At 42.3% G+C, this 21,318-nt stretch overlaps 1 protein-coding gene across 1 annotated transcript; it reads left to right on the top strand.

Moving 5' to 3' along the window:
- The first annotated feature begins 5,479 nt into the window (after window positions 1-5,479).
- On the top strand, window positions 5,480-20,417 carry LOC130033653 (putative uncharacterized protein C6orf183). The gene is made up of 6 exons (XM_056125446.1): window positions 5,480-5,616; window positions 7,629-7,701; window positions 8,634-8,744; window positions 14,835-15,029; window positions 16,232-16,379; window positions 20,245-20,417. Exons 1-6 carry the CDS (start codon window positions 5,480-5,482, stop codon window positions 20,415-20,417), a joined length of 837 nt encoding a protein of 278 aa, XP_055981421.1.
- The last annotated feature ends 901 nt before the right edge of the window (window positions 20,418-21,318 follow it).

The raw sequence follows: 21,318 nt of genomic DNA on the forward strand, positions 1-21,318 counted from the left end.
TGCCAAGATAGGACCAAAAAGATCAGCCAAAGAACTCCACGTCAAGACCCATGGCCTAGAATGGAACAAACAGGGTTAGAGATGTCTGAGTTCATCATGTTGACCATGGTAACTCACAGTTCCAGAAGGCCAAATCTAAACGTTGGACATGGGAGTCTCCCAGTGGATGATTCCACAACAAAATTGACCACATCCTATTCAATTGACGGTTTTGCCTGACCAATGTCACTGTTGTCCCAAAATTCCAAACGGGATCGGGCCACAGTCTCCTTCGTGCAAAATTCTACTTCACGGAGTGGGGGAAAGGGCAGCAAAGTTAAAGAAGTGAACTCCCAGAATGACCACCAACTGGGAGCTCTTTGGCACTATTGCAGCAACATGGGAAGATGCTGTCATTGACAACATTGACGAGGAATACGATCAACTAGTTCAGCACCTCCACGATTGTGCGAAGAACACCAAGAGAGATAGCCACAAAAAGATGCCTATCTTCGAAAACTCTGGAGCTCATTCGCCAACGTGGCTTGGCAGAAGCCTTAGGCAACCGCAAGCGAATGTCCAAGCATGCAAAGCAGTGCAGAGAAGCGATAAAGGAAGACCTCAAATAGAGAAGAGCAGCAGTGCTGGCAGATGCGGCTGAAAAGCACTGGGAAAAGCATTCGCAATGCCGCCTGTCCTTCACCAACTACAAGACCAAGATGACTGCCCTCCAACATCCTGATGGATCTATCGCATCTTCCAGAAGGGCAATGGAGAAGATTATTTATGATTTCTACTCGGATCTCTTTGATAGCCATGTCCACCTGCCCACATACCAAATTCTGCAGGACGGATATGTCATTCCCAATGTTCTCCCTTCCAAAATCCAACATGCCATTGGTAAAGAAGCAAACAGCATCTGACCCAGACAAGATCAGACCCGAACACCTGAAGAACCTGCCGTCAGTACTCATCAATACACTGGCTCAGCTCTTCACACGCTACCTGTCTGAATGCAAGGTTCCATCCCAATGGAAAACCAGCAGGACTGTACTACTGTACAAGAAGGGAGACATCCACGACATTGGCAACTATCGCCTGATCTGCCTGTTGTCTGTCATCTACAAGCTGTTCACTCAAGTTATCCTGAATAGGATTGACAGAACACTAGATAAAGGACAGCCATGGAGCAAGCTGGGTTCCGGAAAGGATTAAGCACAATTGACCATAGCCACATGATAACCAAGTTCATTGAGGTTTCTCAGGAGTTCAAGATGCCACTCTGTCTAACGTTCATTGATTTAAAGAAGGCCTTTGATTCTGTTAGACTGAAGTGGTCATAGAAGCCCTAGCCAAACAGGGTGTTCAAACTCAGTACATCAGGATCCTCCGTGAGTTCTATTGAGGACTCACTACGAGAATCTCACCATTCTACAGGTGGGTGATCATTGACCTCAAGAAAGGGGTTTAGCACGGTGATACCATTTCACCGGAACTCTTCAGTGCCACCCTCAAAAACGTCATGCAATGACTGGAATGGGAAGGAATGGGAGTGAAGATAGATGGTTGGTTGGTAACTATACCACTTCCGTTTTGCTGATGACATCATTCTAATAACACCAAACATAAGCCAAGAGGCAAAAATGCTGGCTGACTTTGACTGTGAGTGTGGAAAGGTCAGACTACAGCTGAATCTCAAGAAGACAATGTTTATGAGAAACAGTCTCGTTCCTCATGTTCCATTCGCTCTCAACGGGACGAACATCTACAAATGCACCAGTTATGTATACCTAGGTCGAGAAGTCAACATGACAAATGACCTGGCACCTGAGTTTCACTGGAGGAAGAAAGCAGCTTGGAATGCCTTCAAGAACGTCGAAGAAATAGCTAAGAGAACGAAGAACCTCTGGCTCTGGGCACATCTCTTCGATTCCACTGTTCTTCCTGCATTAACATATGCCTCAGAGACCTGGCCCCTATGAAAACAGGATGAGAACACTATTCGGGTCTCCCAAAGAGGAATGGAAAGAGCTATGCTTGGAGTATCATGCTTCACTCAAATGAGAGAAGGAATCCAGAGTTCCGACCTCTGTCGATGATCAAAAATCAGGGACACTGTCTCATTTGCCAAGGCGTCGAAAATCAGATGGACTGGACACGTAATGAGATTTGAAGATGACCGCTGGATTAGAGCCATTATTGACCGGATTCCACAGGATGTCAAAAGATCGCGTGGCCGCCCACCTAATGGTCAGACTTCTTCGTCAAGACCCTGAACGATCTGTTTGAGACTGTCATATTCTTAGAACAAGCAGATACCATTAGGCTACACTAGCATGTGACAGGGATGAATGGAGACGTTACTGGCGCCCAGTCAAGCAAATCGATGAGTAATTGGATGTCAAGTGATCAAGTGATATATGTATATATATATACATATACATATATATATACATATACATATGTGTGTGTAAAAAATATTTCCCTTTAAGATTGGTTGCCTCCTACTTTGAACCCCATCAAATGTAGTACGGTACTCTTGGAGTATGGGCAGGGTGTGTGATATGAAGTGTTGCGGCCACACGGTACAGGAATAGGTTCACTTGTGGGTGAGGCTCAGCCAGAGCATGTGGAGAGTGACTGTGAGCATGATGGTGGTTGAGCATGGTGGCAGTTGAGTTCTGGAGGTTTTCGGCTGCTGGGGCTGGGTCCCTTGGGGTGGGGAGGGGTCTCACCGACTTCCCTCCAGAGTGCCCCAATTAAACAGCCTGGCGCAGGGTCCAGAGGCATGGTTATGGCAAGTGTCATGCTATGCTCCCTTCTGGGAGAGAAGGACATGCAACTCTGCATTTTTTTTTTAACGGGATGGAGCAATAGCACAACGGTAGGCCATTTGCCTTGCGTGTGGCTGGCCTGGCCAATATTCGAGCCAGGTTTGATTCCGCTGGAGAGCCCAGCAAGCTACTGAGAGTAGTATCTACCGAGAGAGAGTATCTCGCCCACACAGCAAAGCCTGGCAAGCTCCCCATGACGTATTCAATATGCCAAACACAGTAACAACAAGTCTCACAATGGAGACGTTACTGGGCCTGCTCGAGCAAATTGATCAACAATGGGATGACAGTGCTACAGCACTAATCTTTTAATTTATTTATTTACAAAGTTATTGATAGTTGAGTTTCAGGTATATAATGTTCTAGCACCAAATTCCACCACCTTTTCAACTTCCCTCCACAGGTGTTCCCATGTTCCTGCCCACCCATGCAGTGCCTCCACACCTGCCACCTTGGCAGGCAGATTTTAAGAGTTTGTGGTTATTTAGATCTCATGTTTTCAGTGTTGAGTCTACGGTTTGGATACATAGTTTTATGACTCTCACACATTACCAGTATACCTGAGACCAGTAACTCCTGTTCCCCATTACTTTTCTTTCTCATCTTCTTCCTTACCCTGTTAATTTTCCTTTCCTGTCCACCTCCTCCTATACTCTGGGGCCAAAGGTGATCTAGGCATCCCCCTCTTTACTACATTGCATTTCCCAATCCAATTATTCCATATACCACAGATAAGTAACATCATCTCATGTTTGTCCTTCTTCTGACTTCATGTCTGCACACCAATATTCATAGCTGCACTCGTACAATAGCTAAGATATGGAATCAACCTAGGTGTCCAACAACAGATGAAATGATTATGAAGGTGTGGCATACAGACACAATGGACTACTATATGGCCGCAAAGAACAAGAAATCATGCAATTTGCTGCAACCTGAAATCACCTTTTTCCTTTTCTAAGAGCCATGGCCAAGTGCTCTGGCAAAGCCCCAGCTGTGGGCAAGACCCAAGTGATGCGGCTGTCTGCAGGGTCACAGGCCAGCTGCACTGGAAGCTCATCAGCATTTATTTATTTATTTATTTATTTTGGTTTTGGGGTCACACCTGGCAACGCTGAGGAATTATACCTGGCTCTATGCCCAGGAATCACTCCTGGCAGTACTTAGGGAACAATATGGGATGTTGGGGATTGAATCCGTGTCAGATGCATGCAGAGCAAGTACTCTACCTGCTGTACTATCACCCCAGCCCCCTCATTGCCATTTTAAATGCTTCTCCTCTCTCTTTTTTTTAGGGGAGGTGGTTTGTGGGTCACGCACACCTGTGATCAAGGCTCATTCCTAGCTTTGTGCTCAGGGATCACTCCTAGAGGTGCTCTGGGGATTATATGTGGTGCTGGAGATTTGAATTGACATAACAAGTTTGAAGTGGGTTAGACCATAAGCCAGGTGAGCACCTTAAGCCCTCCACTACCTCTCCAGCTTCATTATTAACAGTTCTAAAAGAAGCAATAGGCTCCCAAAGGAGGCTGTTTAATAAAATATCTCCATGGCTTAAGTATTTGCTGAAATTATATCAGATTAACTTGAGAGCATGAGATAACTCTGAAAGGGAAAAGGAGAATCTAGAAATGTTAAAGGGGAAAGGGAAGGTTTAAGTGTTGCAAACTTCTTTACTGGAGCCTACATGTCACTTTATCTCTACCAGCCTGGGCAGAAAAAGGTAGTAGGATCCCAGGCCACAGGCACCCTCTGAACCTCCTGCAATGTGTGAGTCTTAGGACTTCCAGGTGTTATATTAACCTACATTATTGATACAATGTACTTAACAAAAAACATGTTGGATATTATAAGCTATGAACTAGTCATTGGTGGAGGGGATGCAGTACCAATAAGTTCATTTACTGATGAAAGTGGTATGCAGAATATAAGCTTTCACTCTAGAGAATGGACTAGAGAGATGGTACAGGAAGTAAGTCATTTACCTTGCATTCAGTCACAACAGCTGTGACCCTAGTTCAAATCCCTTGCACAATCTTCCTGTGTACTCAATAACCCATAAATAATTATCTTCAAAACTTTTGAAGGCAGAATGAAATAATTCAAGTGCATTGATATGATTTTCTTTCAAACTTAAATGAACAAGGAGCAAGTTCATGTTAGAGGCGTACTGACTTTATGCTCCTGAGTCAGAATCCCATGTCATCAAAAAGGCTTATGGAGAAATACTCTAGGAACCAAAAATGATCCTGCACTCACCCACCATTTTTTTCTAGTGACCAAAACCCTCTGAGCTGTTTTGTAGATAATCCCCATGAGGTTTTCTAAAAAGGCAGCAGTTGAGTAATGAATTCTCTTCTTTGAAAGGCCTGCAGTCAAATCTGCAGCAGAGGTGTAATTGAAAGTGTTTGGGCTGAGCAAAGACCAGTCAATGGAGAGTCTAGCCTCATTTATCCCTTGTGTGCAGGGGGTAGTTAAATCAAAAGCAATGGCTACCTCATCTGGCTGCTTCTTCAAATTGCAGAAGCACATATTTCTATAAAGTCCACGCAACTTCTTGGGTAAGGACAGATAAAGTCCAATCAATGAGGTAATGGTCACCAGGAACTCAGCCCCCAGATCTGCATTCTTCTTTTTCAGAAACAAAGAAAGAGTCAGCACAAATTATGGATGACATTTATAAGATCGCTTCCACAGAAAGGGTCCAGCTGCTGGAGAAAGAACTGGCCATGCAACTGAGTGAACTGAAGACGGAGTTAGACACTCAGGGGACCCTCCAGGAGACCACTCAGGCATTTCACAGGTGATTCATAGCAGAAGGCGAGCAGTGCAAGGGCCACAACCAGCATTCACCCCATCGTCACCAGTGACACCCCAACTCTTCCATTTTTTGGGCATGAATAATGTCATCATCTCAAGCTCAGACTTCACTGCTGCCCTTGTCAGGGAATTGTCAAGGCATTCAGAGGCAATGTCCTATCAGAGAAAATGAGAAAGTGCTCCTATATTTTAGAAATACCATGATCTTAAAATTCTATAAGCTACCAAACAAATCTGACTCAGAGTATTCTATGTTGTTCTAATTGAATTTGACCTTGATTTTGGGGGGGGATGTTTTTGTCTTTTGGGTGTCACATTCGGCAGTATTCAAAGGCTACTCCTGGCTCTGTGCTAAGGGGTCACTCCTGGCAGAGCTTAGGGAAGCTAAGGGTAAGAGGGGGGTGGTAGTTACATGGTTTTTAGGATTGAACTTGAGCCTCTGATATACAAAGCATGTACTCATCCATTGAGCTATCTTTCTAGCCCTGACTTTGATGTTGACGAGAAATTCCCAAACAAATGATTCTAGGAATTTGTTTTAGTACATGGGATAAGATGCTTGCCTTGCATACAGCCGACCCACATTTTATCCCCAGCATCCCTTATGGTCCTCTGAGCTACACCAGGTGTGATCCCTGAGCACAGAACCACTCTGGAGTAAGCCCTGAGCACTGCTGTATGTGTCCCCAAAATCAAACCAAAATTAAAATGGATAACCAAACCTTTTCCATGGAAATGTACTGGATCAGATCTATAATATTAACCTAAATTTCACTGCCTACAGCACCCCTCCAATCGCTAGTGATTTCTCACATGAGTTCCAGAACTATCTTCGGTGGCTTTCTCACCTAGTTGCAAAGCCCCACCTTGAGAAAGTAATTATCTGCCCCAGGATTGTCAGTCCTCGATGTTCCCCCAAGTTTTCAAGCTTTGGGGGTATCTCTGACACCAAGTGGGAAGAGTGGTCCTCTTCCTCACCAGAACCCCACCTTTTTACCAGGCCCAGCAGCATTGCCTGAGCAGCAAGGTGGAGCAGGCTGCTGTGCTTCCGTTTCTCCCAGGGAGAAATGCTGTTTACTGAAGCAGGAACTCTGACTAAGCATTTCCCCAAAGCATGTCATGTTTGATATGCAAGGCCTGTTTTAACCTCCCTGATAACTGCATAGAAATTAGAAAAAAATTTTTTTTAAAACAAACAAAACATTTCAGTCAGATCTTGGTTGTGTGAGCTGGGGCTGGAAATGTGGTGTAGTAGAGCATATGGTTATGCATCTGAGAAGATGGGAAACAGTGGCTGGAGAGATAGTACAACAGGTAGGGTGTTTGCCTTGCACATGGCTGAACTGGACCATATGGTACTCCATATGGTTCCTGAACCTGACAGGAGTAATTCCTGAGCATTGCTGGGTGTGGCCCCAAAACAAAAAGAAACAAAAAAGAAGAGCAAGAGGAAGAGGAGGAGGAGGAGAGGGAGGAGGTGGAAGAAGAGGAGAAGGAGGAGGAAGAGGAGGAGGAGAAGGAGGAGGAGGAAATGGAGGAGGAGGAGAAGGAAGAGGAGGAGGAAGGAGGGTAGGAAAAGGAGGAGGAGCAAGAGAAGGAAGAGGGAAAAAGTGTTGATTTTGTGTCAATGAAGTTCACATACACGTCTGAAAATCACAGAAGTTCTTAGAAATGAGGATACTGGAGGAAATACTGGGCCCAGGGGAGGGGGCATAAAAACGTTTGCCATGACGCATTTCCTTGTGCTCGGGAGTCTGATTAGAGAGGGTACTCTGATGGTTTTTGGGAGGAGGAGAGGGAAAGGGTTCAGGGAAAGGGGTAGTGAGCATGAGGCAGACCTCAGAGAGACTCTTACCAAGGTTGTGTCCTTCCCTGCCCACAACAACCCACTATAGTACAGTCTCATGGAGAAACCAGCCTTCATAGGACACCATCAGTCTTCTGCTTCCATGTCACTTCTATAATCACTGCTTCTGTTGCACAAACTTTCTGCAGCTCAGTTCGAATGCCAAAGGACATTACTTACTTCAGAAGAGAAAGAGAACTGGCACTCAAGAAAGCTTTACAGGTGAGTAGGAAACTGACTGTGCCCATGACATAATAAGTTAGATTTTTCTGTCTTGTTGGAAACTTTCAGCAGGAAAAAGTTTATGCTTGCACACAAACATCTAATGGTGGCAAGAGCAAAACCTTCCAATATTCATCTCACTACTGCATCCAAACCAGTCACAACTTCCGCAGACATGTTTGATTTTTGTGATCTCTTCAGTTTCACAGCTCTTTCTTTTGTGATGTTGACATGTGTCCCTTGGAGACTTTGGGATAAGAGAATCACATAGAAAGCTGTCATTGTGGGGCTGGAGTGATAGCAAAGTGGGCAGGGCATTTGCCTTGCACAGGCCAACTGGGTTTAATCCCCAGTATCCTGCATGGTCCCTGAAGCCCTGCCAGGAGTAGTTTCTGAGTGCAGAGCCAGGAGTTACCCCTGACCATTGCCAGGTGTGACCCCAAAAGAAATTTTTTTAAAAAAGAAAGAAAGCTGCCGTTGTTATTTTCTGCCAAAAACATTTATTTTTAATTTTTCAACTTTTACTTATGCAACATACTTACAAAACTGTTTGCTAATAACAGTTTCAGATATAGACTATTTCAGCTCCAAATCCACCACTGATATCAGCTTCCCTCCACCTGTGCCCCAAGATCTTTCACCTGCCACCCTGCTTCCTTAGCAAACTTTTTTTATACTTTAATTACTATAGTTTTGGGTCATTTGCTTACAATAATGCTGATTCTTATGGTTTTGATGTACTCGGTTACCTCAACTCTAGTGAAGTGTCAAAGATCCTGGACCATTGTCCTAATGTATTTCCAGTCCACCAAATCATCCCCCAATCCCCATTGGTGTTCTAATTTCTGTAATTTAGAACCAAGAGTTTATGGTCATTCCATCCCTTACTCTATTTACGTGAACACTGATCCTGCTCCATTGTCTGGGTTCAGGTTGCAGAGTCAAAGCCCCTTGTCATTCAAGCAGATTCCCTGCAGAGGGAGCTCGAGAGCTGCTTAAGAAGAGAGTACACGCCTGAAAATCTACCTTTGCTTCTGTTGCAGGTAAGAAGAAGCCTTTAAGCAGTTAACAGATCTGCAACCTACACATATAAACAAAACTGGCTATCTTGTGTATTCTCTGTCTGTTATGTATCTACAGACTATGCATGTCCTTTGAATGTGGCTTGTGTGAAGGAGGTTCTTTATTAGTGACCCATGTTGCAGTTTGCTTCTGTTTAGTTACTGTACAACTGACGACTAATTGCTCCTGGGCTGGTGTTTATGAGGCAATACCTCATTGACCAAGTCACAGTCCTCCACCAGCTGTTGCCCCACTGAAGTAAAGATATTTCTCTTAAGAAATCTCTTTTAAGAAAATAGCACAGGGCTGAAGCAATGATGTGGAGGGTAGGGCTTTGCATATGGCGTATCAGGGTTCAATCCCAATTGCCACATATGGTCCCCTGAGCCCACCAGATAATATCTGACCACAGAGCCAGGAGTAAACCCTGAGCAATACCTGGAGGGCCCCCCAAACCAAAATACAAGAATGCAAAGCATCAGGGGTAGGGAAATTTCGCATGGAGGTTACTATTGCATCATTGTAATGATTGTGAAAAAAGAGTGGAATTGCCTAAATAGCTAACAGTAGGAGAGAGTGTTAAGAAAAAGCATTGTTGTACATGACAGAAACTTTATCACAATAATGGTTATGTAATATAGAGAAAATTCACTCTGAAGGACAGAGGCCAAAATGGCAGTGATCACTGTCTTTAGAGCCCTGATTATGAATTTCTGCTTTTCACTTTGATGTGTTTTTCATATCACTTTTTACCCTTTTTTCCGGGGAGTGGAGAGAGGTTTTTGGGCCACACCTGGTTTGCTCAAGGATTATTTCTTTCTCTGTGCTCAAGAGTGACCCCTGGTAGTACTTGGGGGACACAGATACTGCTGGGGGTTAAACCTGGGTCAGTCACACGCAAGGTGAGCACTTTATTACCTGTTGTATGTACAATTTCTCTAGCCCATATTCCTAACGTTTTCTACAATTAGCATTTATTTTTCTGATTTCTTAAATTCTTTGTTCTTTAAATCTTATGAGCTCACTCTGCACACAAATTGGCTTGTTGGCAATTAAATAATAAATTAATCCCAAAGAAACAAAAGGGGTTGAGATTCTACCTGCAAGTCAAACTGCTGCTATTATTTTCATCCAGGATTCTCTTTCTTTATCATTTTTGGTACTCTTCACTTCTTTGTGTATCTTGGTGATTCTCACTGGAGAGAAGGGCTCCGGGCAATGTCTGGAGGCATTTTTGTCATAATTTGGGGAGTGAGGTAGATTGCTACTGGCATCTGGTAGGTGACTGCTAAATATCCTGGGATGCTATTAAATATTCTGTAGTGCACATGGTAGCACCCCACCCACCTCCATTCTCATTATCTGCTTCCAAATGTCAGGAATGTTTCAGCTGAAAAATCTTGGTATAGTCTAAATTTCCATATACTATTTATCTTCTGCCTAAATAATTTATTCTAACACTTCTCATATCTGCCAGGGGTAAATACTCTCAATCTTTGTTGTTTGTTTTGAAAGTGTTTTTGAAAGATGTTTTTGTTCACTATAGAATTCTCAGTTAGTAGTTTTTCTCTTTTATCATGCTAAAAGACATTCCATTATCTTCTGGCTTGCAGTTTCCATTTTCTACTACAATGTCTCCTTTTGTTCATGGGTAGCTTTTAAGATTTCTTCCTAATGGCTCTAAGCTATTTGATAATGACAGTCTTTGATGGGGCTTTTCCCTTGTTTCCCTGCTTCGAATTGACTGAAATCTTAGATTGTGGTTTTATTATATTCATCATTTAAGCATTTTTTTCTCCCAACCGTTGTTTCTTCAAATGTATTTTCTATCCTTATCCTTTCCAGCATTCCATTTACACGTATGTTAAATTGCGTCCTATTAGCCTGTCACAGAGGCAGTTAAATTGTTTGTCTTTTCTGTCAATGCTCCATTTTCCATAGCTTCTATTGCTATTTTATTTTTTTCTCCCTTGGGATCTTTCAAACAGTGGTTCAGGGATCTTTCAAACAGTGGCCCTAATGTCACCTGCCCCAGCCATACTCTGTCAATGAGGCTGGTTGGTTCAGTGGTTGGACCCAAGCACTGTGGTACTGCTCGAGTCCCCAGTGCTAGGGGTCACCAGGCCATGCCAGCAATGCTTGGGCACTTCTTAGACTATACTTGGTGGTGCTTGGGGGGGCCACATGGTGCCAGGAATTGACTTGGGGTTCTGCACATGTATCCCTCACTTCTGGGTCATCTCCATGCCCCTATATCCCTGCAGTTTCCTAATCTCTTCCTCCGTAGTCTAACCAGTGGTTGATGCTATCCAATGAATATTTCCATTCCCATATTGTACTTTTCATTTTCAGAAGTTCTATTGCTTGGGGTTTTTTTTGTTTATTTGTTTGTTTTTTTTGTTTTGGATATTTTAAAATTACCTTCATATATTCACATTCTCCTTTCAATTTTTGAATCACTGTCACTATCCTCCCATTGTTCATAGATTTTCTCGAGTGGGCCCAGTAATGTCTCCATTATGAGACTTTGTTGTTACTGTGTTTGGCATATTGAATACATCATGGGTAGCTTGCCAGGCTTTGCCGTGCGGGTGAGATACTCTCAGTAGTTTGCCAGACTCTTTGAGAGGGGCAGAGAAATCAAACTCGGTTTGGCCATTTTGGCTGCGTGCAAGGCAAACACTCTACCTGCTGTGCTTTCACTCCAGCCCCTCAATCCTGGTATCTCGTGTAATATGTCCCAGTGATAAGTTGGAACCTGAGACCTTTTATGTTTGCAAGTGCCTTGCCTGTTAGCCTTTGCACAGTCTTGCGGAGTTCCATCCTCTGTGAGCATGACTAAGTGTTTGTGATAAACCCCGAAGGCACTCCTGTGCAGATTTCTGGAGCTTTCTGTGTCTTCCCTTTTAGTACTCTGCTCTGCAGACTCAGCAGAATCCAGACCACTTTCTCTTTTGCTCAGAGACCCTCCTGCTCTGCTTAGGTTTTCCATTTCTCTACTGGGAGTCCAAACGTGCCTCCTTCAGGGCAGAACACGGAGGGAAGACTCTTCTGTTTGTTTCCTTTCTCTCAAAGACCATGAGATCTTTTGCTCCAGGTCAGAAAATAGTTTTCTACAGTATTTAGTTTTGTTTTCTGCTCATTTTTATGGAGGGTGATCTTATTTATTCCATTATAGCCAGTGTTATTTCCCCTCAGAAGCAAAATATTTTTTAAAGAGTACATGTACTTATATGTTCGCTTATTTGGGGGCCATGTCTGGCTATACTCTGGGGCTACTCCTGACTTGTTGCTTAAGGGTCACTCTTGGTGATACTCATGGGCTTATGTGGTGCTCTTGCATGCAGAGCATGTACTCCAGCCCACCAATCTATCTCTCCTGCTACTTTTTAACTACCTCCTATACCTTTTTAAGAAAACATAAAATTCCTGGTTCTAAGGTTTAAAACAAATGTTTCAGCCTTTGACTTATAATTTTCAGAACTTCAGTTTCTCAGAACATTTAAGTTCAGCTTTAGACAATTTTATACTTTCATGTCATAGCTAAAATTGCTTGTGAACTGCTGCAGGAATCTACAATCTGCACAACTGACCACAGAGCAGATAAATTCACAACTACATACTTGCTTCATTCAAATGTGAATGGCACTTTAAGCTGGGTTTCTTAATGCCATGATATTTATTTGAAAAATACCTTTCTTTTCAAATAACCAGAGATGGGCTTTCCTGTTGGTGCTGTTCTTCAGACTTAATTCAGTCTTCTTATTCTAATTCTATGTTAAGTTTGAATTATTTATTTTTCTGTTCAAGTATTACACAGAGAGAGTCACCCAGCTGGCCCACTGTAAATATCTACACATGCTTAGGTGGAAGAGGTTTTGCCAGCACAGTAAGATCATGGAGCAACTCTATCCTGTTTACAAGGTAGGAAGCTTGTGAGCAGAAAATGTGAGCTGTTTCTCCTAATGAATCAAAATAGTGATAAGCTTGTTGATACACTGTTATCAAGTATAGTCACCATGCCTCTGCATTAGTTATCTAGACTTGCTCATCTTATGTTAATAGCAGACCATACCCTTTGACCAATATCTCCTCATGCCCCACTTCCACCCCATATCCTGATAATCATTGTTCTAGTCTCTGTTTTGATGAGATTCACTATTTTTAAAAAATATTCCACATATCAATGAGATCATGAGATCTTATGGTATTGACTTTTTTCTGTCTGGTCTACCTCATTTAAGCATAATTTAGCATGAGCCATAATAGTGGAGGTGGCAAAATTTCCTTCTCTCTCATTAATGAATATTATTCTATTGTGTGTTTGTGTGTGTGTATACACATATGGAATATTATGAGTGGTTAATGGAATAATGTAACTTGAGCAATTGGATAATTGTCAGATCACAATTTGAATTTTATGAATGGATAAAGAAGATCTGGTGGGTCTTAACACCCAAAAGGAAAGAGAGAACACAGGGGATTGCCCTGCCACAGAGACAGGGGGGATGGGGGGATGGGGGTGGGAGGGATATTATCCATGGTGGTGGAAAATGGGCACTGGTGGAGGGATGGGTATCTGATCATTGTATAATTGAAACCAAAGCACAAAAAATTGTAAATCTACAACTTTAAAAAAAATAAAATAAAATAAAGGGAAAAAAAAAGAGAAAAAAAAGGAAAAAAAAAGATCTGGTGGGTCTTTTTGTGTGTATGCATATATAAATGTACACCACATCTTTTTAAAATTTTATTATTTAATTTTTTTATTGACTCACTGTGAGATAACCCTTACAAAGCTGTTCATGATTGGATTTCAGTCATACAGTATTCCAACACCCATCCCTCCACTAGCGTACATTTTCCTGAACCAATATCCCAAGGTTCCCTCCCATCACCCTACTCTCCACCCCCTGCCTGCCTCTATGGCAAGTGCTTTCTTTCTCTCTCTCTCTCTCTCTCTCTCTCTCTCTCTCTCTCTCTCTCTCTCTCTCTCTCTCTCCCCCTCTCCCTCTCTCTCCTTTTGGACATTGTGGTTTATGATATTGATACTGAGAGGTTATCAAGAATATCCTTTTACCTACTTTTAGCACTCAGACCTTGTCCAGCGTGATCATTCCTTGCTATTATTGTCATACTGGTTCCTTCTCTATCTTACCTACCCTCAGCACCACACACACTTGTGGTTAGTTCCAATCATTGACCAATCCTCCCCCTGTTGTCCTTGGCCATAGATATTAGTCATCTACTACATATATTTTTAATATACCACAAATGAGTGCAATTGTTCTATATCTGTCTCTCTCCTTTGACTAATTTCACTCTTTATGTCCATCCATTTATAGCAAATTTCATGACTTCAGTTTTCCTAACAGCTGCATAGTATTCCGTTGTGTACACCACATCTTTATCTAATCACCCACCAACAGACTCTTAAGTTGTTTCCATATCCTGACTATTGTGAGTAATGTTGCAATAGACATGAGAATCCAGCTAGCTCTTCTAAACAACGATTTAATCATATATATATCCAGAAATGGGTTTGCTGGATCATATGACAGTTCTATTTTTTGAGGAATCTCTGGATGTTTTCAGAAATAACTGCATCAACTTACATTCCCACCCACAGTATATAGCTTGTAAAAAAAAAATTAAGTCACAGCTAAAGGTAGCAGAGAAACTAATGGATATACCTATTGGCTAGTTATGCTTGTGGTAGAAGACAATATCCCTATTTTTAAGAATGAGATTTGAAGGAAAAGGTATATGCCTTCCTTTGAAGACTGGACCTCTTCCACTCTTGGTAAAAGTTAAGAAGCTGACACTATCCAGCTATCAAACATACTTATTCCTCTATTCTTTGCTAGATTTTCTATCTTTCAAGTCCTGAGAACTTGTCCTTGTCAGTCAGACAGATCCAACTTTGCAAAATTCAGAATATGGACGCATTGTGATATTCTAAGAGCCTCTTATGTGACCCCAAATGACATAGCTCTATGCTTGGAAACAAACAACAGAAAAGAACAAGGCATGCAATCACCAAGTTCTGTCTTTGCATCTCTCTTCGACAGAAACAAATTGCCTATATTGTGCGGGAATACAATGATGCCCTTCAGAGAGCTGAAAGATTGTCTGTCGCTCGAGAAAACTTCCTTATGGGGAAAAGCAACCCTCTGAACTTAGTGACACAGCAAGACCTGACTATTTATACAAAATGGTTAGTGTGTCACCTGCATTCACTCAAGACTATTCACCATTATCTGCAGGTATGTAAAGCATAGTCACATGACAATGACTCTCCCGCCATGGTCAACCCATTGCTTATTCATACCTGTCAACTAGCTTTCGATTGTAAGTTTCTGGATTTTACCTGCCCTACTCATGACAGGAAGTAATGGTTCACTTGTTCTATTGAAATGATCACCTTTTGGAGCCTTGCTTTAGTGAAATTGCTCCACTAATTCAGTTTTCTCAGAGATATGTCTGTTGGATCAATTCTTAGTCAGATAGTGAAGTTCTTATTTTTGTTATCTGATTCAGTATCCGAAGTCCTCAATATAGACTCACTTTTTCATTCCAGAATATCTTACGGGATCTAATATGTTGGGTGCATGTCTTGGACAAATTTGTAAAAGAATGATCTTTACTGAAAAGTTGACATAGGCCCAAGTTAGGAGGAAGAAGAGTAAATCAATTTCAGTTCACTGAAAAACAGTGACATAAGAATAAAATGAAGACAATAAGGATAAAGAGAGTCACAGAGGCATGCCCACACCTAGGTTAGAGGTATCAGAAAGGAGTGACACGATCACATATACACTTTAGAAAGATGATTGTGGCTGGAGAGACATTCAGAGATTAATATACTTTCTTCATGTGGCTAACCCTGGTTCCAACCCCAACACCACATGTTTCCCCAGCACTGCCAGGAGTGATTCTTGAGCACAGAGCCAACAGTCAACCCTGAGTACCTCTAAGTGCTCAAAACCAAAACAAAACAACAGCCCAAATCATAAAGATAATTGTTTCACGACCAAAATATTACTCCACTCTTTTTTATCTGAATGTGACACCATCCATAAAGTGAATGATGGATTATACAAACCGGAGACATGGCCATCATCTTCACTTCCTCCCTCTCCTGATAATTCAAAATGGGGTCTACCTTTGATACATAGCTTCCCAGTCACAAGGTAGAACAAGCTGTGTTTGATGCATGTCTTATTATTAGCCTGAGTACTTCACGCAATGCCTTTCCTCTGGATGTTTGATCAGAACAGACCTGCCTCCAGGTAAGGACACTAGAATTGGTCTCTCAGCTTTGTATTTAGCCTGTCATGACTGGGCATGTCCCCAAGGCCAACCTCTTCCTCTGTTAAAGCAGTAAAAGACAGCTCCTAAATATAGATCTGGAAGCGTCTGTGGGAATGAGGTTGATGTGCATCTTCCTGGTTGTGTTCTTCTCCAGGCCCTCCAATTCTTACCTATGTCCCAGACTCTGAGTGTCATTGTTGACAAAGTGTCTGCGGAAGGTCAGGAAAAGGAGCAAGTCAGTCACATGGACTCCAGCACCCAGGGTCCTGCAGCTGCCGGTCCTACCGATGACAGCATTTCAGGTAAGAAAAGAGACTTTTTCTCCTAGGATTGCTCGAGCGGGCCCAGTAACGTCTCCATTGGAGACTTCGTTGTTACTGTGTCTGGCATATTGAATACGTCACGGGGAGCTTGCCAGGCTCTGCCGTGCGGGCAAGATAATCTCGGTAGCTTGCCGGGCTCTCCGAGAGGGGCGGAAGAATCGAACTCGGGTCGGCCATGTTGGCTGCGTGTAAGGCAAACACCCTACCGCTGTGCTAGGATAATGAGGAGAAAAGAAGACTGAGTTTTACACACATGTGTTCTTTTTGTTTCATTCTCATGCTTGAAAACATTTTTTCCCCTGTCTTTTGTTTTATTTTTGGGGGGAAGCCCACACCTCGTGGCGCTCAGGGGTTATTCCTGGCTCTATGCTTAGGAATCACTCCTAGCATGCTCAGGGGATCATATGGGACGTCAGGGATCAAATTTGGGGGGGTCTATGTGCAAGGCAGGTGCCCCAACACCCTACCCATTGCACTACTGCTCTAGTCCTTGAAATTTTTCTTTTTAAATTAAAAAAATTATAATAATACTGTGTTTTACCAAATTGTTCATAATACAGTTGTTTCAAGCATCAAATGTTCCAATACCAATCTCACCATCAATGTGACCTTCCCTTCACCAATGCCCCCGGTTTCCCACCTACTATTCTAGCCTACTCCCATAGCAGACACAAACAAATTTAACTCATACGCAAAGGCAAATGGAATTATCGTCTCATGACGGAGACGTTATTGGGCCCACTCGAGCAAATTGATGAACAACGGGAGGACCGTGATACCGTGATATCTCACAGTGGTATTAATAAAGTCATTATCTGAGGATTTACTGGCTGTTTGGTGCTGGTTGAGCCTTCTCTGTAATTGTTTTTGCTCATCAGACTTGGTGGTCTTCTATGCAACTTTCCCATCAGAATTGCTGTGATCCTATTGGGCTGACAGGGCTATGAAATTTGGAGGTGTTGTGTGGCTGCCATGTGAGGCCATGAGGCCCAGGACTTATGGAGCTGGAACAATTTGGTGACATGGCAGCTTGATGAGGTTCAGTTGTAGAGCTGGGCCCTTTCTATGTTGGAGGGTGTCAGGTGTGACTGTGGGCTGCTGTGCCTTCAGGCAAAAAGGGGAATCTGCCTGCCCCCATTCTGAGAAGGCCCCAGAGTTCTCAGCCTAGACCAGTCTGCATGGAAAGATTCAGCCAAGTCATGTTATGTTCAGAATCAGTTACTTGTCTGCCAGCAAGATGATGGGTACGGGCAGGGGCTGTTGGGTTTTCCACAGTGGTGGAAGTGTGGGGGATGGGGCGAATGTGCTAGCCAGAATTTTTCTATATACCTAAGTGTTATATCATCTTGATGGACTACTGTTAATTTTTTATTTTCTGATGGAAAAGGAATAACGAATATTTCCTTACACAGCATTATCTTCGCCTTTATAATTAGCAAATTAAGAAGCAACAAACTTAAAGTCAGAAATATTGATCTATTCCTGTAGTGGCCTCATGTAGATTAGCAAGTTTCAGTCATGTCATCTCCTGGGTTTTTTGTTTTAAGTGAAGCAAGATAATATTTTTTTATTGAACAAAATTTGGTTAGAAATACATGAGGGAGAGAACGAGAGGAATATTTGTTCAAGAAAGCACACAGACTTCTCTAGAGTAGAAAAAAAAACATATGTTAAGGGAGATTTAAAGGCTTGAATGAGCAAGCCAGTGATTTTTATCTCCTTTGGCCTCAATTTACTTATCACCAAGTTAACTGCTCAGATGAAATAATCTCTAAAATCCCTTAAGATTAAATGCTACATTATTTAATCTGAACTACCATAATGGACTTCCTATCCTTTCCTACCTTGGATTAGAAACATCTATGGAACCTAATTAGGTTTCCACTCTGAGACATATTTCCTTAGGGTAAGTTCATGATGTACCTGTAAGAAATCCAGACAGAACCTCACAGTGGGGTCATGAGAGGTGGAGGGAGTCAGAGTGAAGGAAGAAAAGAGTATCGCCTCTCCTAAATTTGTTGTTTCATTGATAAATCAACTTCTTTATTTATCAGAAAGGACTGAAGGCATTGTTGTCTCTACTAAGTGTAATGAGCAGTTCCCTAGAAATAGGATTCAATACAACTGTGCATATACCTTTTAACATTGTTTATTAGCCTCCACACAATAGAACACCCATTAATACATATAGATCTAATTTATCACACAAAGTCTATCGCTCAGGTTATGATTCATATAGTTTCCCAGACACTTAAGTCAGGACCAGCCCACACTTTCTTAGTATCAGAGTCCAAGACACTCAAAGTTCAAGCTGGGAGCAAATACTGAAATGCTTCTGGCCTTACAACAGCTTAATGGGGCTCCATGATGTAGCCATTGGCTGGATAGGAGAGAGGATCAGGTTGCACATGGAATGGTCCCTGGGTTCTTGAGTACATTGCTTGTGAGCACTGATACGTTGGAGAGGGCTACCGAGGTCATCTCTGTTAGTGTTCTGAATTCTTCTCTCTTTATTCACACTTCTGGGTGGAACCCTTGGCCTTTGTGAGGTACCCTAGAGCTATTATCAAAGGACCAGTGTCTCTCTTGTCTGACTGACAAAGAAGGGTCGTTGGCTATTCCTTGATCTCACATTCTGATTGGCTACACCCAAGGTGTGACTCTCCTCCTTGCTTTGGTTGTCATATATTAGCATGAGTCCCTTCATTTTGTTTTACGTTTTGTCATTGTCACTATCCTATGGTGACCAGGGTTCCCTGGTGCTTTTGAGACCAATGACAGTGTTTCCCCGACCCTGGCTGATGGATGAAGGAATGGGGCCACAGGTTGGTTATTAGTGGTTGGTAATCAGTAGTCATTTATTCAAATATCTCACCATTATTATAGAGGAATAATGAAGGGTTGGGGGAAGCAAATACACATAGGTGTGGTTGAACATTAACATAAAATGAACAGAAGTCAAGCCCCCCCCCCCACCTTCAGGGAAAATTCTTTGAGAAGATCCACCCAAGGACAGAATATCATTTAAGGGCTCCAGCACTCCAGAATCCTACTAGATCTGCCCAAGGGTGGAATTCCATCTAGGGACATATTGCTTTCTCCATTCCTTTGCAGGTAATCCATTTAAACAGTCAAATTAAATTTACTTCAGAATATTTCTAATCATTTAGTATAAACACAATAAGAGATATAGGCTTTTATCTTTAATCTGTACCCTAGATTTAGCTTAATGTGTGGCTTTTTTCTGGCAACACCTTGCTATATTTCCCAGACTACAGTCCTCAGGTCAGATTAGTTTTTTCTAACCCCAGCAGTTCCCCTTTTCAGTTACTTCTTTTTGGGTCATGACAGAATTTGTTCATGAACGTGCTCTTGATTTATCATATCTCTTATGGTACTTAGGCTCTGCCTTTTTGAAGCCACGGTAGCTTATGGCTTGCCCTGGATCCATCCAATCTCTCAACAGGACCCACTTTTTAGGACTAAAGTTAGTTAGGAACTTTAGTTAGGAACTAAAGTCAATCTAAGGGCAACTGAGGCTTACATAAATATGATGGATACCCCAGAGTAAATATTATTCTGAGTCAATTAACTCCGATGTTACAAAAGCATAAACATTAACTGTCTTCTTGTGTTTATACAGAAAGGATATTGCTATTACTCTTACAGAAAGCCAGCATGAAGGATTTGTCAGACAGAGCTAGCTTAATGGAGGCATCCCAGGAGGAGAAGGCTGAGCAGGCTCAGACAGGCCCTCCTATCAGCAGAGGAGGTCCTACCACCAGTCAAATAAAGAACCCTAGCGATCATTGGTCTTAATATTCTTGCTCTTGGGTTTCCACAGAGTGTTCCATAAGAACAGATGCTACTTTTGTCCTGCCACAACACACAACAGAAACAGAAGATCTGAAACCTCCGCTGAAACTCCTGCTCTGCCATTTCCATATTCCTTACGATGTGGAGGAGCTCAGGGACTCCGCTAAGGAAATGGAACTTTTCTCCTTGGTACTTTGTTGACTCCTTCTTAATACAAACTTAGATGTTCATGAAAGAAAATACCTATATTTTTGCCCCAAAGGTAGATATTTGTACTGTCATCATTGATTCTAGGGAGATAATATCTAAAACTGATTGGGAAGATTTATATCAGCATCTGAAACCCCTCTCTGCAAGGATGATGGGACTCTAGAATAGTCAGCTCGGAATTGCAGGATGCCTTTCTGCAGAACTTAGGAAAAGGGGGTAGGTTCGAGTTTTTTTTAAATGTTGAAATTTTCAAAATGATGAAAATGTCACTGAGATTGGACAGATTTGCATGGCGAGGTTGTCAAATTGTAAAGTTGTTTGATTCTGAGACTGTTCCATGACAAAATTGTGCTTTTAATTCAATAGAAATCCACTGTGCAGTGATGTCTAAAGTCACACAGTATTACACAGAATTACTACACTTCTTTCAAGAAAAAATGCCAGATATTATTTCATGGCAGGTGGGGGGTTGGGGGCGGGCACAGGGAGAGGGCTGGGCCACACGCAATAGTGCTCAGGGCTAGCCTGACTTTTTGCTCAGCAGTGACCACAGGGGTTCTCAAGTCACTATATGTAGTGCCAGTGATTCAAATCAGGGCCAGTCTCATGCAAGGCAAGTGTCTAATCTCTTATACTACCTCTCCAGCCCCTCCATGATTACTTTTTTTAATTGTATTAAAATTTGTCTCAAACTGGAAAGTAGAACTGAGAACATTCAATTTGCTCTAACCACACATTTCAGCAGTTTCCACAATGAAGATATCCTTCTGGTTCATGCTGTACAATCTTTGCAAGAGGATATTTAGTTATGTAAACACAATAAAAGGATACAGCCACACAAGCAGAAAAGCAAACCTGAGTGATTTCTCATGCCTGCCGGGTGAGAGGGAGA

Source organism: Sorex fumeus, unplaced genomic scaffold (genome assembly GCF_029834395.1).
Source record: "Sorex fumeus unplaced genomic scaffold, SorFum_2.1 ptg000054l, whole genome shotgun sequence".
NCBI lineage: Eukaryota > Metazoa > Chordata > Mammalia > Eulipotyphla > Soricidae > Sorex > Sorex fumeus.